The 13,182-nt window shown below is 50.9% G+C and overlaps 1 protein-coding gene across 6 annotated transcripts in view; it reads left to right on the forward strand.

Moving 5' to 3' along the window:
• Window positions 1-13,182, forward strand: part of CLCN1 (chloride voltage-gated channel 1) — a 108,226-nt gene that overhangs the window by 55,914 nt on the left and 39,130 nt on the right. For all 6 annotated transcript variants that reach the window (XR_009556878.1, XM_035140599.2, XM_035140600.2 and 3 more), the window contains exons 2-3: window positions 816-969; window positions 2,759-2,890. Coding sequence is in view for 5 of the 6 variants with exons in the window: in XM_035140599.2 (XP_034996490.2) it covers window positions 816-969; window positions 2,759-2,890 (286 nt within the window). In the remaining variant the exon portion in view is untranslated. The remainder of the gene's footprint in view (window positions 1-815; window positions 970-2,758; window positions 2,891-13,182) is intronic.

Genomic DNA, 13,182 nt, shown 5'->3' on the forward strand with positions numbered 1-13,182 from the left:
CCATGGAGGGAAGGAGGGAGATTAGCAAGATCAGGGAGCAGGAGAGATCAGACAAGTCACCTTTGTTTGTCTTTTTCGGGCAGAAACCAGGGACAGAGGGAGACAAATCACGGTTTAGAAATGTTTCCGTGGGAAATAATGGAAATCGCCAGCTCATTATGCGAACCCTCACCTAATGAATGATTTTCCTGGGAATGCATTCTGTTCAGAAAGCAGGATCTGTGTATACACAGAACACACACAGGCTTTGTTCATATCTTTTCCCTTACAGATGGAAAAGCATCATACATAATTGGAAAAAATGGTCCACAGGAAAGGCCTATACACCCCAATACAGTTTTTCATTTTTTAAAGTACAAGCACAAGTTTGGAGACTGTTAGGTACCTAGTTTCAGGCCCGACTTTAGGGGTAGTCTTGGTGGCGCGGGGTGCCAGGGCGCCGGGCCGGCAGGAGAGCGCTGTGCGACGAAGCTGTGCTGCGCGCTGTGCGCTGTGCGCTGCGCCTGCCCACCAGGGCGGGGGCGCCGGAGCGATCTCCGCACCATGGCGCCAGGGCGCCCGACTGGCTTGAGACGGCCCTGTCTAGTTTGGACCAAACATTTCTCCAGAGATATGGCTTGATCACACATGCATATTCATCAGGTGGTTACGGTCTGCATGCTAGTTACACATCATTTAAGTAGATGTAAATTAAAGGCTGCACGGATCTAGGTAAACCACCTATGGGGTTTTGCTGCTATCAAGTCCCCCTTGGCCTCTTCTTGTTGTCTTATGAGTGACTTGGTTGTGCTAACTGCCCACTCCTCTGTCCTCAGCTCTATGGCCAGTACACAGACAACCTCTGCAGTCTTTCCCGGAAGGAAGAAGATGAACTCCTGGGGGAGAAGAGGCCCCAACGCAATGGCCAGGGGCCCCTGAAGCGAGTCAGCCAGGCTGAAGTGAAAGCAGAACGCTACTCCAAGTGCCATGGTAGGCCTCAGTGAAGCCCTGCTTTTCCATTGGGCTTTCCACACTGGTACACTATCCGGTGTGAAAATGGATAGAGCTAATTGTGTCAGGGTGTGTGCTTGTGTGGATGCAATGAAACAATCCCAGAGGTGAACAGAACTTTCATTCCATGTTCTGGAAGCTATCTACCTTCAGGAGAACCTTCCTACTACACCGGTGTGTACCGAGGAGCTGCACATTGTCCACCAAATAACTGTGGCAGGGGTGGGGAGCCTCTGCCCCTTTAGATGCTGCTGAACTACATCACCTATCAACCCCAGCCAGCATAGACAATAGTCTAGGCCAGGCATCCCCAAACATCGGCCCTCCAGATGTTTTGGACTACAATTTCCATCTTCCCAGACCACTGGTCCTGTTAGCTAGGGATCATGGGAGTTGTAGGCCAAAACACCTGGAGGGCCACAGTTTGGGGATGCCTGACCTAGGCTGATGGGAGACGTACTGTACCACAACAACATTTGGAAGGCCAGAGTTTCCCCACATCTGCTGCATGGGTTACAGAGGATAGGGTTAGGTTTCCAGAAACAGGCTTGAGATAAGAGTTGAGGAACTTTTCACAAGTGACTAACTGGTTAAATTGCACTATTATGCGCTACTTGTTTCCCAGCACCTTGATGCATTCCAGGAACAGCTTCCTGGGTTTGGTTTCTGAGGTCGCTGGACATTCATGGTGGATTCTGTAGCATTTGAGTTTATTTACAAATATGCACCTTGAACGCAGGTAGAAACAGAGCTTAAATGCTCTTACAGTGGAAAGGAAGCTATCACCAGGAATGACTGGTCATAGCAGTAGGAAGACAGTGGAATAAATTGGCTCAAGAAAAGGATTGGGCGAGTGTAAGGGTGTTCAGGGCCATTAATATACAGAATGAGATAATTCAGAAACGCTAACTTACTCTTCAAAGTGCCTCTCATATTTTTGAGCTCTGGAAAGTAGGAGTTCATGGAAGGAGGCCAGTGATTGACACCATGAAGTGGCTTTTATTATATTGTTCTTGAATACACAACATGTAATGTCCTTCTTAGATGGACTGGTCAGGTCTGCCAGTTTTACAATTTTCAAAGGTTAGGTGAAGTGGGAAACATTTCTTATTTTTTCTTGTTTGTTTTACACCTACTGTTTGCTGATTTTCAGCCAAATGCACAGTCAATATTTGATGAAGTACATGGATCGAAGCTGATTTGATCCTGTTGAATTCATTGAAGCTGATTGAACTGATATTCAAGTACAGTGGTGCCTCACAAGACGAATTTAATTCGCTCCACGAGTCAATTCATTTTGCGAAAAATTCGTCTTGCGAATCGCGGTTTCCCATAGGAATGCATTGAAATTTAATTAATGCGTTCCTATGGGCGAAAAAAAGAAATTTCAATGCATTCCTATGGGAAAAAATGAATTCGTCTTGCAAGTCACCATCAGATCACAAGACGAATGTGTTTTGTGAAAAATTCGTCTTGCAGGGCATTCGTCTTGCCAGGTACCACTGTACTGCAGCTTTACCTGAGTTATGAAGTGGACCACCAGCCAGTTTAAGGTGCACCGTCATCTGCACGAGAAGAAAAGAGCATAGCCTGGTGTCAGTTTGGCTCTTTTCAGTGGCACTGCTTTCTGTGGGAAAGATCTAAGCACATGCCAACTCTCCCAATGAAATAAATAGGACTATAAAATACTGAACTTCGGCTGGTTCGTGTCCAGAAGCTTTTTGTCAGCTCGCACTGTTATGGTCTGAAATTTCTTTATCCTCCACAGCCTGTGCTAAAAGAATCCAGAACTATGTTACCAAGAAGATGGGAGAAGACTGGATCTTCTTGATCCTCCTGGGTCTTGTCATGGCACTGGTGAGCTGGGGGGTGGATTACTCCAGTGCCAAGAGCCTGCAAGGTAGGTGGACTGATCCTTTGCGATCCCTCCCCAAACTCAGTGGTTGTTCACGGGGTACATTGTTTGCACCAAAAACCCTTCATTATTAACACAAATCTAGAAGAGTTGGGAATTTTAGGACATTCCCACCACATGTGGAAGTATGTGCCTGTGGAGGTGCATCCTCTCCAGCATTTTGGTGAGGCTCCTGGGCATATCAGCGCTAGTTTATGTGGTGTTAGGTACCATCTGTAAGTGACTTTCAGAGTGATTTTGTTTTACTGATATTTATTTAAAGGGAGGTTTAGACCACATTCTAGTCCATTGGGTGGGGTCAATCTCATAAGCCTATGTCATCCTCCCATTGTTTTCTTATTACATCGAGGGGGTTTGTGGGATTTTGGAGCAGTATTTTGTCTATTGTGGATACCATCCCTTTGCCATGTCCCTTTGTTGTTAGGAGGAGGTTTTCGAAGGTTGTCAAGGGTCTAGTTGCTGCTGATTTTACTACTGGATTGTTTAAGAGGGCATGTAATTGGTGCATGTAACAATAATGTCTCACAACAAATGAAACTGATCTGTAGAAAACGCAACTTGAATACACACACACACACACTGAATCCATGCTACAGGCTGCTGGAAGAGCAATAAAAAGGGAGGAGATCTGTGTGAAGTTTGTGTAAAAAAAAACAGACCAGGTTTGCAAAAGCATATATGTACTCTTGTGTAGACAGCTATGAGCAGACGGAGGGTGTCTCCTCACCAATCTACACCAATTCTCACCTGCAAATTTGAAGAAAATGCATCCAGATCCCTGTTCCTGAATCCAGGCTTTTAGTAATACCGGTAGCTATCATGGCTGCCTTTACCTTACACAGAGTCAGGGAGCAGCATTCAGTCTGCATGTGGCTCCAGCCTCAGTGACCCCTGAGGGGAATCCCCAACCCCTGCTGAGGTGCGCAATACGAACTCAGAGCTGAAGCAGTCACAAGAGAATTAGGGGAATGGGGTGCGGGTGACAGTGACACAGGCAAACAGCTATGGCAGGCTTTGGGTACCTCCTGCATAAGCAGGTGTTATAGATTGGTGGACCCCCACCCCTAAACCCTAGAAATTAATACATTGTAGGATTTCGATAAATTGGGGTATGAATGAAAGTACAAGCTGCAGAACTGTGCCAGACAAGGAATACCTGGGCTGGCTTATGCAAACCAGCCTGGCTGGCCTAGCAAAGAGCAAATCTGTTGACATGATAAAAGGGGTTGATGGGCCATCGGAGAGGAATCCTTTGGCCTGGGGAGACAGGTGTTGCCAAGGTGATGGGGTGTGTGTTTGAGGTGACAAGGAAGAGTTTTTGAGCAAGATGGTCTGGGAAAAGGAAGAGGGAAGAAAAAAGACTGGGATCCATCTTGGGTAGGTTGGCTGCAGGCTGGCTGGGAGAGATGCCTCGTGCTCCAGGGCTGCACTGCTGTGAGGGACAAGCCCCTCTTGAAATGACCATGCTAGACTCCTTCCATGCAGACTGAAGGTGTAAATAGGTGAACAAACCATATTTTTTAAAGCTATGGCAGTCTTTGCTGTGTCTCAGTTTTCCGTCCCCTGGGTGAGGGCCTGGAACCTCATGGGCTCTTGCCCCCCGTTCGACAGAGAGAAGAGGAGGCACCCAACTTTTGTAACCCATTGTTCTGCATATATCTGACGATTGCTATTCCTCCATCTCCCACTGTGACTGTGCACACCCTATACCTTTAAAGCACATTGGAAGCAGCTTCTTTCCCCTCAGAGAATTCTGGGCTCTGTATTTTGTTGCTGGTTTCTGTGAATTGTAAACCACAGAGCCTAGGGCTTGCCGATCGGAAGGTCGGTAGTTCGAATCCCTGCAATGGGGTGAGCTCCCGTTGTTCAGTCCCAGCTCCTGCCCACCTAGCAGTTTGAAAGCATGTCAAAGTGCAGGTAGATAAATAGGTACCGCTCTGGTGGGAAGGTAAATGGCGTTTCTGTGCACTGCTCTGGTTCGCCAGAAGCAGCTTTTTGTCATGCTGGCCACATGACCTGGAAGCTGCCTGCGGACAAACGCCGGCTCCCTCGGCCTATAGAGCGACTGGACCTAACTGTCAGGGGTACCTTTACCTTTACCTTTAAGTACTCAGAATATTAGCAGGTGAAGTTTTCCTCCTAATTGGAGTTCCATATTACAAAAGGCTTTCTATATTTAATATCTGCTGCCACATAGCTGTTAAAAGCACAAGAGCCCTGCTCTCCCCCAATGCCAACCCTAAAACCATGCAAAGAACTCAAGTTTCATGAGCTGTAAAATAAAGCCTCTTCCCGGCTCGAAGGGAGGAGGGGTTGTGGGCTGCACGCGGGCTTCACGTGATGGGGGAATGGTTAGCATTCCCCCCAGCCCATTGGTTGACCTCCTGCCGCGGCACGCCTGCGGTGCGTCCAATCGGGGCGCACCGGGAGGGCGTGGCTTGCCTATAAAGGTGAGCCCGCGGCAGGAGCTCGACCTCTTGCCACCTTTTGGACTCACCTCACCTTTTTCTCTTGCTTCGTCGTCGCTCCGTGGATCACTGCCGGACTCGCCGCAGTTCCTTCCGAGGATCGTCGCTGGAATCTTCAAAAAACAAACGGCGTTTTTAAACGCCACCTTTCTCTTAGGGCAACAGCTGAAATCACACACCCCCCCCCCGCAGATCGCTGCCGGAATCATCAACAAACGGCGTTTTTAAACGCCACCTTCCTTCGCTGGATCACAGCTGAAATCGCTGCACAAAGGCGTTTCTAAACGCCACGGTCTCTGGCAGCAGGCTCCGTGAAAAGCCCCACCGGATTCGTGTCGGGCTCGCCTTTTCAGCCGCTCGGAACGCGCACGCTTCTTGCGGGATCGCTTCGGGGCGCCTCTCCCGTCCACTTGGAATTCGGACTACCGACGGGTCCCCCGTCTCCTTCGGACCCGCCTCCCCTCTCCGCATCCTCGCGGCTGCCTCCCCGCGTTCCCTTGGGCCGGACTCTTTGCATCGCGGCTGCGGAAGGGCACTTAGAGCCTCCTCCTTCGAAAGGTTCGCTACAGTTGCCCGGCAGCTCCTTCGGTGCGGCGTCGGCGCGGGAGCCTGATTGGTATCGTATTCCTCCTTCCCGGGGGCTTTGTTTGGGGGGCCTTCGTGCGTTCGGTTTGTAAATTAACAGGCTCAGCCTCGTATGCTTGGGGAACGCCAGGGGTTTCCATAGTAACGCCCTAACTTACCCGGCGTTTAGCGTCTTCTCGCGATATTTTCGCCTCCCGGCCCAGCCGCCATTTTAGGTGCGGCCAACTCCCGGCCCAGCCGCCATTTTAGGTGCGGCCACGTGCGTCCCTGTGGGCGGCCATTTTGGGGAGGTCACTTCTGTCGGTTCCCGGTCCCCTACGCGCTGCCCTTTCTTGGAATCCTAGAAGGCGGCCACCGGGACCTTGCCTAGTCGCCGCCGCCGACTTAGGGCGCCACGTGCGTTCTCCCGGCCGCCATTTTGAGTGGACTGCGCGGGCCTTTAGCGCGGCCATTTTGAGGGTGTCGCTACGCCGAGTTCTTTAATATACCTAGCGCTACTTCTGGGTCCTCTCAGCAACCTTTGAGGGTGCGTTCGGTAGGGTTCCGTAAGCGCACCCCCCTCCCCCTTATTCGGACAACTTTGCTGCCTGGAGGGACCCTACCACTTAGGGTCCGTTTAGCTACCTATACCTCTTCATCCAAAGGGACCTACACGTGGTTCATTTTGGTTGCATGTATTGGAGCCTGTAGCTTATTTGTGCATCGATTACATTGTCGCTGCGTTGATAGTTTCTAATTAGCTGTAAAGTCAGGGGGCTCTTATTCAGGGTGTAGCTTCGCCTTTAAATCCCTCGACACTAATTAATTACTCAGTGGCGGGCGGTGCAGATTAGCGCTCAGTCGAGATAGGACATTTAATTGACCGGTTAGCGCATTTAATTGGAAATTACCTCGCTTTAATTGCTACATCGGGAATTTAACCAGCATATTAGTTGCCGAAAATTCTGGCTTCGGCGTCTCAATCGGTAATTCTAGCCCATTGGATTTTGATATAGGGGTATGATTTAGTTGCTATCTTTACCATTCACTTGGCTTGTCATTCCTGCTGTCCTGCAGTGCGGTATTTGATCTTCCTATCCAGAGGCTTGATTTAGGTATTGGGCAACACAGCCAGTAGCACGTTATAGTTTGCCGGTTCCGGCTATCTTGTATGCCAGTTGTGCAGCCCCTTTTATACGGTCATTCCACTGGGGCCTTATCAAATTTTCCATCACCCAGAAAGCTCATTTGGACACTGATTTCAACGCCCGGTTTATCCTTTGGTGTTCGATTGTTGATTCCTTCTGTAAGTCATTTTTTTTGCTATAACTTAGTGTTTCTCTGCGACTGGGCGTTATGGCTCCGAAACGTAAGCAGACTGCATCTGCCTCAGCGCCCGCAAAGAAGCGGACCGCAACTGCGGTCGACGCTCCTAGTGCGCCTACATTCACTACTATTTCCTTTCCTCCTGAGGCGGTAGCTAACCTTTTCTCAGGCTTGCAGAATTTTTTCCAACAGGTTTCAGGGCCAGCGGTCGCTATACAGGAACTTCCCACTGAAGAGTCTCAGGATGTGGTCCCTGAGTCCCCAAGGGAGGATGATGCTCGCCCTGGGACTTCCGCTTCCTCGAGCACTGCCAAAGCCTGCCGCATTGGAACCAGATCCCAATTGGCTGCTGCGGCTACAACCCCTCCTGACCCTATGGGTATCGGGCCATCTACGCCTGGCAGTACTAATCCGGTTTCCCAGCTATCCCTGGGCACCCCTGCTTGTTTGCGCAATCTTTCCCAGGATAACCAGTCTAGGTCAAGGAGCTTGTCTTCAAACACCACCTCTGACGGCGAAAGCCAGGAGCCTGCGCCATCCACCAGTTCCAAGAAGGCATCGGGGCAGTCAGATAAATCGGAGGGAGTGGCGCCACAGAAGACCACCAGAAAGAAGACCAAGAAGACCAAGCATACGGATTCCCGGGACGACTCAGGTACCTCTTCTTCTAGTTCGGATGACGAGGCCCCCACCTTAGAGGGCTACTGGGGCGAGGGCGAGGACCTTGTGGGTTTGCCAGTTTGGGCGCACGAGAGGCGCGCGAACTCGCACCGCAAGACCTTCAATGGTACATTAGAGTGGAGAGACGGTGCGCTTGTGCCAGATGTAAAGAAATCCACATTTGCGTCGTCAGATTTTATTTTGGGGAATCACTTGTCTAACAAGAAGCGGAACAGGATTCTAAATGGTGATTATGTAGACATATTTACTCTTCTTCCTCCAGCTAAGATTAAGGGAAAAGGGGAGAAGAAGAACATTTACGGCAAACGTAGGTACCGGGAGCCTAGGGCCGAGCGCACCTTCGAAAACTGGTTGGATGGTTTCCAAGTTTATATGGGCACCATTGTGGCCTGCTATCCAAAAAGGGCAATGCACCTCCTGGCCTACATGGCCCACGTCAGAAAGGCCTATGCCCTAGCTGGGGAAGGTCCTGCATTGCTGTATGATGAGGACTTTCGTAGGAATGCCTCCTTGTTGTCTAGCACTAGGTGGGACTTGAGGGACCAGAATTTTTGGGGGGAGCACGTGGGTCCATACATTGAGAAGAAGCAGCCAGACTCTTTTAGATCTGCAAGGGCGGAGTATAAAAAGTCTAACCGTCGCCTCGTGTGTTGGGAGTACAACAAGGGCTCCTGCAGCAGGGCCTATTGCAAATACAGTCATGAGTGCGATAAATGCCAGGGTTCACACCCAGCCACGACCTGTTTCAAGGGCAGGCAGTCCTTTCGGGGGAGGCGAGGTAACTTCCAGCACGGATCAAGGGGCGGATCAGCAGCCAACCAGGGCGCATCAGGTAACCGCTACTGATCTGTCCTTGGCTTTGGCTTACTCCCCGATCAAATTGGACCCCCTAAAATCAATGCTGCAACTTTATCCTAATAGCACGGCAGCCAGATATCTATGGGAAGGTTTTTCATCAGGTTTCAGAATCCCTGTAACTATCCCCCCCTTGTCAGGTGAGCCACCGAATCAGAAATCCGTAAGAGAGATGCCTGAAGTTGCTAAGAAAAAGATTTCTAAGGAGATCAGCGCACGAAGGGTCGCCGGCCCTTTTAGCACACCCCCTATTGCAAATCTACACATCTCACCGTTGGGCGTAGTTCCTAAAAAGAGCCCCGGTGAATTTAGACTCATTCACAATCTATCGCACCCTAAGGGTTTCTCAGTGAATGATGGCATCCCCCAGGAGCTATGCACCGTCAAGTACGCTTCCTTCGATCAAGCCATCAAACTTATTAGAAGGTTTGGCAAGGGCGCCCTTCTGGCAAAATGTGATATTGAATCGGCCTTCCGCCTTCTACCGGTACATCCTCAGGATTTCAGGTGGCTGGGCTTTAAATTTGAGGGGTCATATTTTGTGGACAAGGCCATGCCCATGGGCTGCTCCGTGGCGTGTTCTGCGTTTGAGGCCTTTAGCACCTTTTTGGATTGGGCTATCCGCTTCAGGACAGGTTTGGAGGGTGTCACACACTACTTGGATGACTTTCTTTTCTGTGGGCCAGCTAATAACCAAGATTGTGCTTATCTCTTAGAAGCCTTTGCCTCTTTGACCGCCTATTTGGGAGTTCCTCTGGCTGTTGAAAAAACGGAGGGACCTGTGTCTACCATAACATACCTTGGAATTGAGCTGGACACAGTTGCGCAGACTTCGCGGTTACCAAGAGAAAAGTTAATAGCCTTAAAACAGACTATCTCGGAGTTGCTACCCCTTAGGAAGGTGACCCTTAAACAGATCCAGTCTCTCCTGGGCCATCTTAACTTTGCTTGTCGTGTGGTATCTCCAGGGCGTCCCTTCTGCGCCAGATTGGCCAGATTGTCGGCAGGCCTCAAAAAACCGCATCACAGGGTGCGCCTTAATAAGGGAGTAAAGTCCGACATGGAAGTATGGTTGGAATTCCTTGAAAATTTTAACGGGGTATCCCTCTGGCAGGATAATTTGAGACTCCAGGCGGATTTCCAGGTGCAGTCGGATGCTGCGGGCTCCCTTGGGTTTGGTGTTTATTTTCGCGGCCGTTGGTGTGCTCAACGGTGGCCACCCGAGTGGCAAAATAAGCCTATTACTCGCGATCTAACCTTCTTGGAATTCTTTCCCATAGTAGTAGCCGTGTACTTATGGGCAGAGGAGTTCAAGAATCACCGGGTATGCTTTTGGACCGATAACCAGGCCGTCGTCGGAGTGCTATCCAGACAATCCTCCCGCTCTCCTAGGGTTTCTGCCTTGCTACGCGCCTTCGTCCTGCTATGCCTGAAATTGAACATTTACTTTTCATCCAAATTCGTACCAGGCGTTAATAACGATATCGCGGACGCCTTATCTCGTTTCCAGATGGACCGTTTCCGCTCTCTAGCGCCAGAGGCTCAGGAGTTGCCGGAGGCTTTCCCGGAACACCTTTGGAATCTTGGGAACGAGACGTCCTAGAGGGAGTATTGGCGTCGGTTGCCCCTTCCACTCTTAACACCTATAAAAAAGCTTGGTCTGATTTTGTGAATTACAGGATTAAAACATTGGGGTTGCGGCCTTATATCCCGCCCAATAAGCAGGAAGTTCTGATGTATCTAACAAACTTAAGGCGTTTAGGCAGGGCCGCTAGGACCCTTCAAATTCAAACGGCAGCCATTTCTTTCTTTAGTAAAGCCAGCTATTCCATCGACCCTTGTGCAGATTTCTTAGTCCGGAAGGCCCTAGAGGGTTGGCGCAGGCTCCAGCCGCCGCGTAAGGACTGTCGCAAGCCAGTAACCTTTGACATTTTGATACAAATTCACAAAATCCTCAGGGACCTCTGCTGGTCTAAATATGAGGCTAGGCTTTTCTCCGCAGCCTTTTCGATCGCCTTCTTTGGCGCCCTGAGGGTTGGCGAAGTGGTCTGTGAGGGCCCTTCCAATGACAAGTTTCGAAGGGGCATTTTGCTATCTGACCTGTCATTGTCCAGCAAAGAACTAGTTGTTTGCATTCGCCAATCTAAAACTGACCAGCAGGGGAAGGGCACCTTTATGCGGTTACCCGCTACAGGCCAGATCGGTCCATGCCCAGTCAAAGACACCAGGCGCTTCCTTCATCTAAGGCCCCCTTCGCCTGGCCCCCTTTTGATTCATGCAGATGGTTCCCCCTTAACCCGCCACCAGTTCACGCGCGTCATGCGTCGGGCAATTTCGATTTGCGGCCTACCCCCCTCGGAATTTGCAGCCCATTCCTTCCGGATTGGGGCTGCCACGACTGCAGTGCACATGGGCTTGTCTGCCGAAAGGATTAAGGATATGGGCCGGTGGAAGTCCAAAGCATACAAGGGGTACCTCCGCCCCTCTAAGTAATATCCTCCTACGATAAGTGGCGGCCACGCTTATGGTTTTCCTTTGCTTCACTTTCAGGAATGCTAATTAAGATCTGGATGGTGGGTCATAGCATTATGCATTGGGCCCGTGCACGCGCTTGTGACCGGAACCTGGGTCCTAATCTCGGCCTGCCACGCTGCTTCAGAATCACGTGGATAACTAGACGGGGCATGCGCTGGTCTGAATTCCTGCCTGCTGTGAAGGCCAGGATCGCCTCGGGCGGTCCCCCCGACATCTTGGTGGTGCAACTTGGCGAGAACGATCTGGCGTATCGCAAAGGCCAAGACTTAAAATGGAATATATTTCAGGACTTTGACGAACTGCTGGCTGCTTGCCCGACCTTGACCATCTTTTGGTCTTCGCTGCTCGAGAGGCGCATCTGGCGTGATTGCGTTTCACCGGCCGCCGTGAACAAAGCAAGGAAGTTTTTAGATTTGGCAGTGGCCAAAAAGGTCTTGGCCTTGAATGGACTCGTGATATCACACCCTGCTATAACCTTCAGAGAAGAACGCGTTTACCACAATGATGGCGTGCATCTTTCAGATTATGGCAATGATGTCTGGCTGGCTGACGTCCTGGTTGCTCTTAGGTATTGGTTGCGGAGATAGAGGTATTGGCGGCGAGCCCTTTGGGCCCGATTGGCGGTAGGCATTGGATTGATTCTCGAAGGTCCAGATGTGGTGGGGAGGATGCTGCCATCACCTCCCCAAAATGCGGAGGGGTACTCCCTTAAGGAGTCCTAGGGGCGTTGCCAAGTCCGAAACCGTGGAAGGTGAGGGCCTGAGGGCACGACCCCGAATGGTGGCCCCAGGATGGGTACCTAGTTGATGTGCATCGCAGGACCCATCCAGTGGTGGTTAACCCTTCACAGACTGCCAGCAGAGCGGGCTGGAGTCAGATATAGTCGGTTAGATCCAATGCCTATGCCAATACCTCTCTTCTTCGTAATCAATAAAGTTGTGGCCAATTCGACCCATTAACCTTAAGCTATGTGTCCTGTGTCGTTATTCCTTCCGGGGAGACCGCGTGTATTGCCACACAAAGCCTCTTCCCGGCTCGAAGGGAGGAGGGGTTGTGGGCTGCACGCGGGCTTCACGTGATGGGGGAATGGTTAGCATTCCCCCCAGCCCATTGGTTGACCTCCTGCCGCGGCACGCCTGCGGTGCGTCCAATCGGGGCGCACCGGGAGGGCGTGGCTTGCCTATAAAGGTGAGCCCGCGGCAGGAGCTCGACCTCTTGCCACCTTTTGGACTCACCTCACCTTTTTTCTCCCACCCACCTCCCCCCGTTCAGGCAGGGTTTCCTTCTTTTGACGTTGCCTACGGACTTCGGTTGGTCGCCGTATTCGGGGCCTGGTAGGAATTTTCCCACCTGGCAAATTGGCTCAGGCCAGGTGGTTTTCGCCTACCTCGGGGTAATCGTCACAACTGGGGTTTTTTGGCGGTAGGCATTGGATTGATTCTCGAAGGTCCAGATGTGGTGGGGAGGATGCTGCCATCACCTCCCCAAAATGCGGAGGGGTACTCCCTTAAGGAGTCCTAGGGGCGTTGCCAAGTCCGAAACCGTGGAAGGTGAGGGCCTGAGGGCACGACCCCGAATGGTGGCCCCAGGATGGGTACCTAGTTGATGTGCATCGCAGGACCCATCCAGTGGTGGTTAACCCTTCACAGACTGCCAGCAGAGCGGGCTGGAGTCAGATATAGTCGGTTAGATCCAATGCCTATGCCAATACCTCTCTTCTTCGTAATCAATAAAGTTGTGGCCAATTCGACCCATTAACCTTAAGCTATGTGTCCTGTGTCGTTATTCCTTCCGGGGAGACCGCGTGTATTGCCACACAAGTTATGTTACTGCCATAGGTCTTTCACC

The sequence above is a fragment of the Zootoca vivipara genome, chromosome 16 (assembly GCF_963506605.1).
Source record: "Zootoca vivipara chromosome 16, rZooViv1.1, whole genome shotgun sequence".
NCBI classification, from domain to species: domain Eukaryota; kingdom Metazoa; phylum Chordata; class Lepidosauria; order Squamata; family Lacertidae; genus Zootoca; species Zootoca vivipara.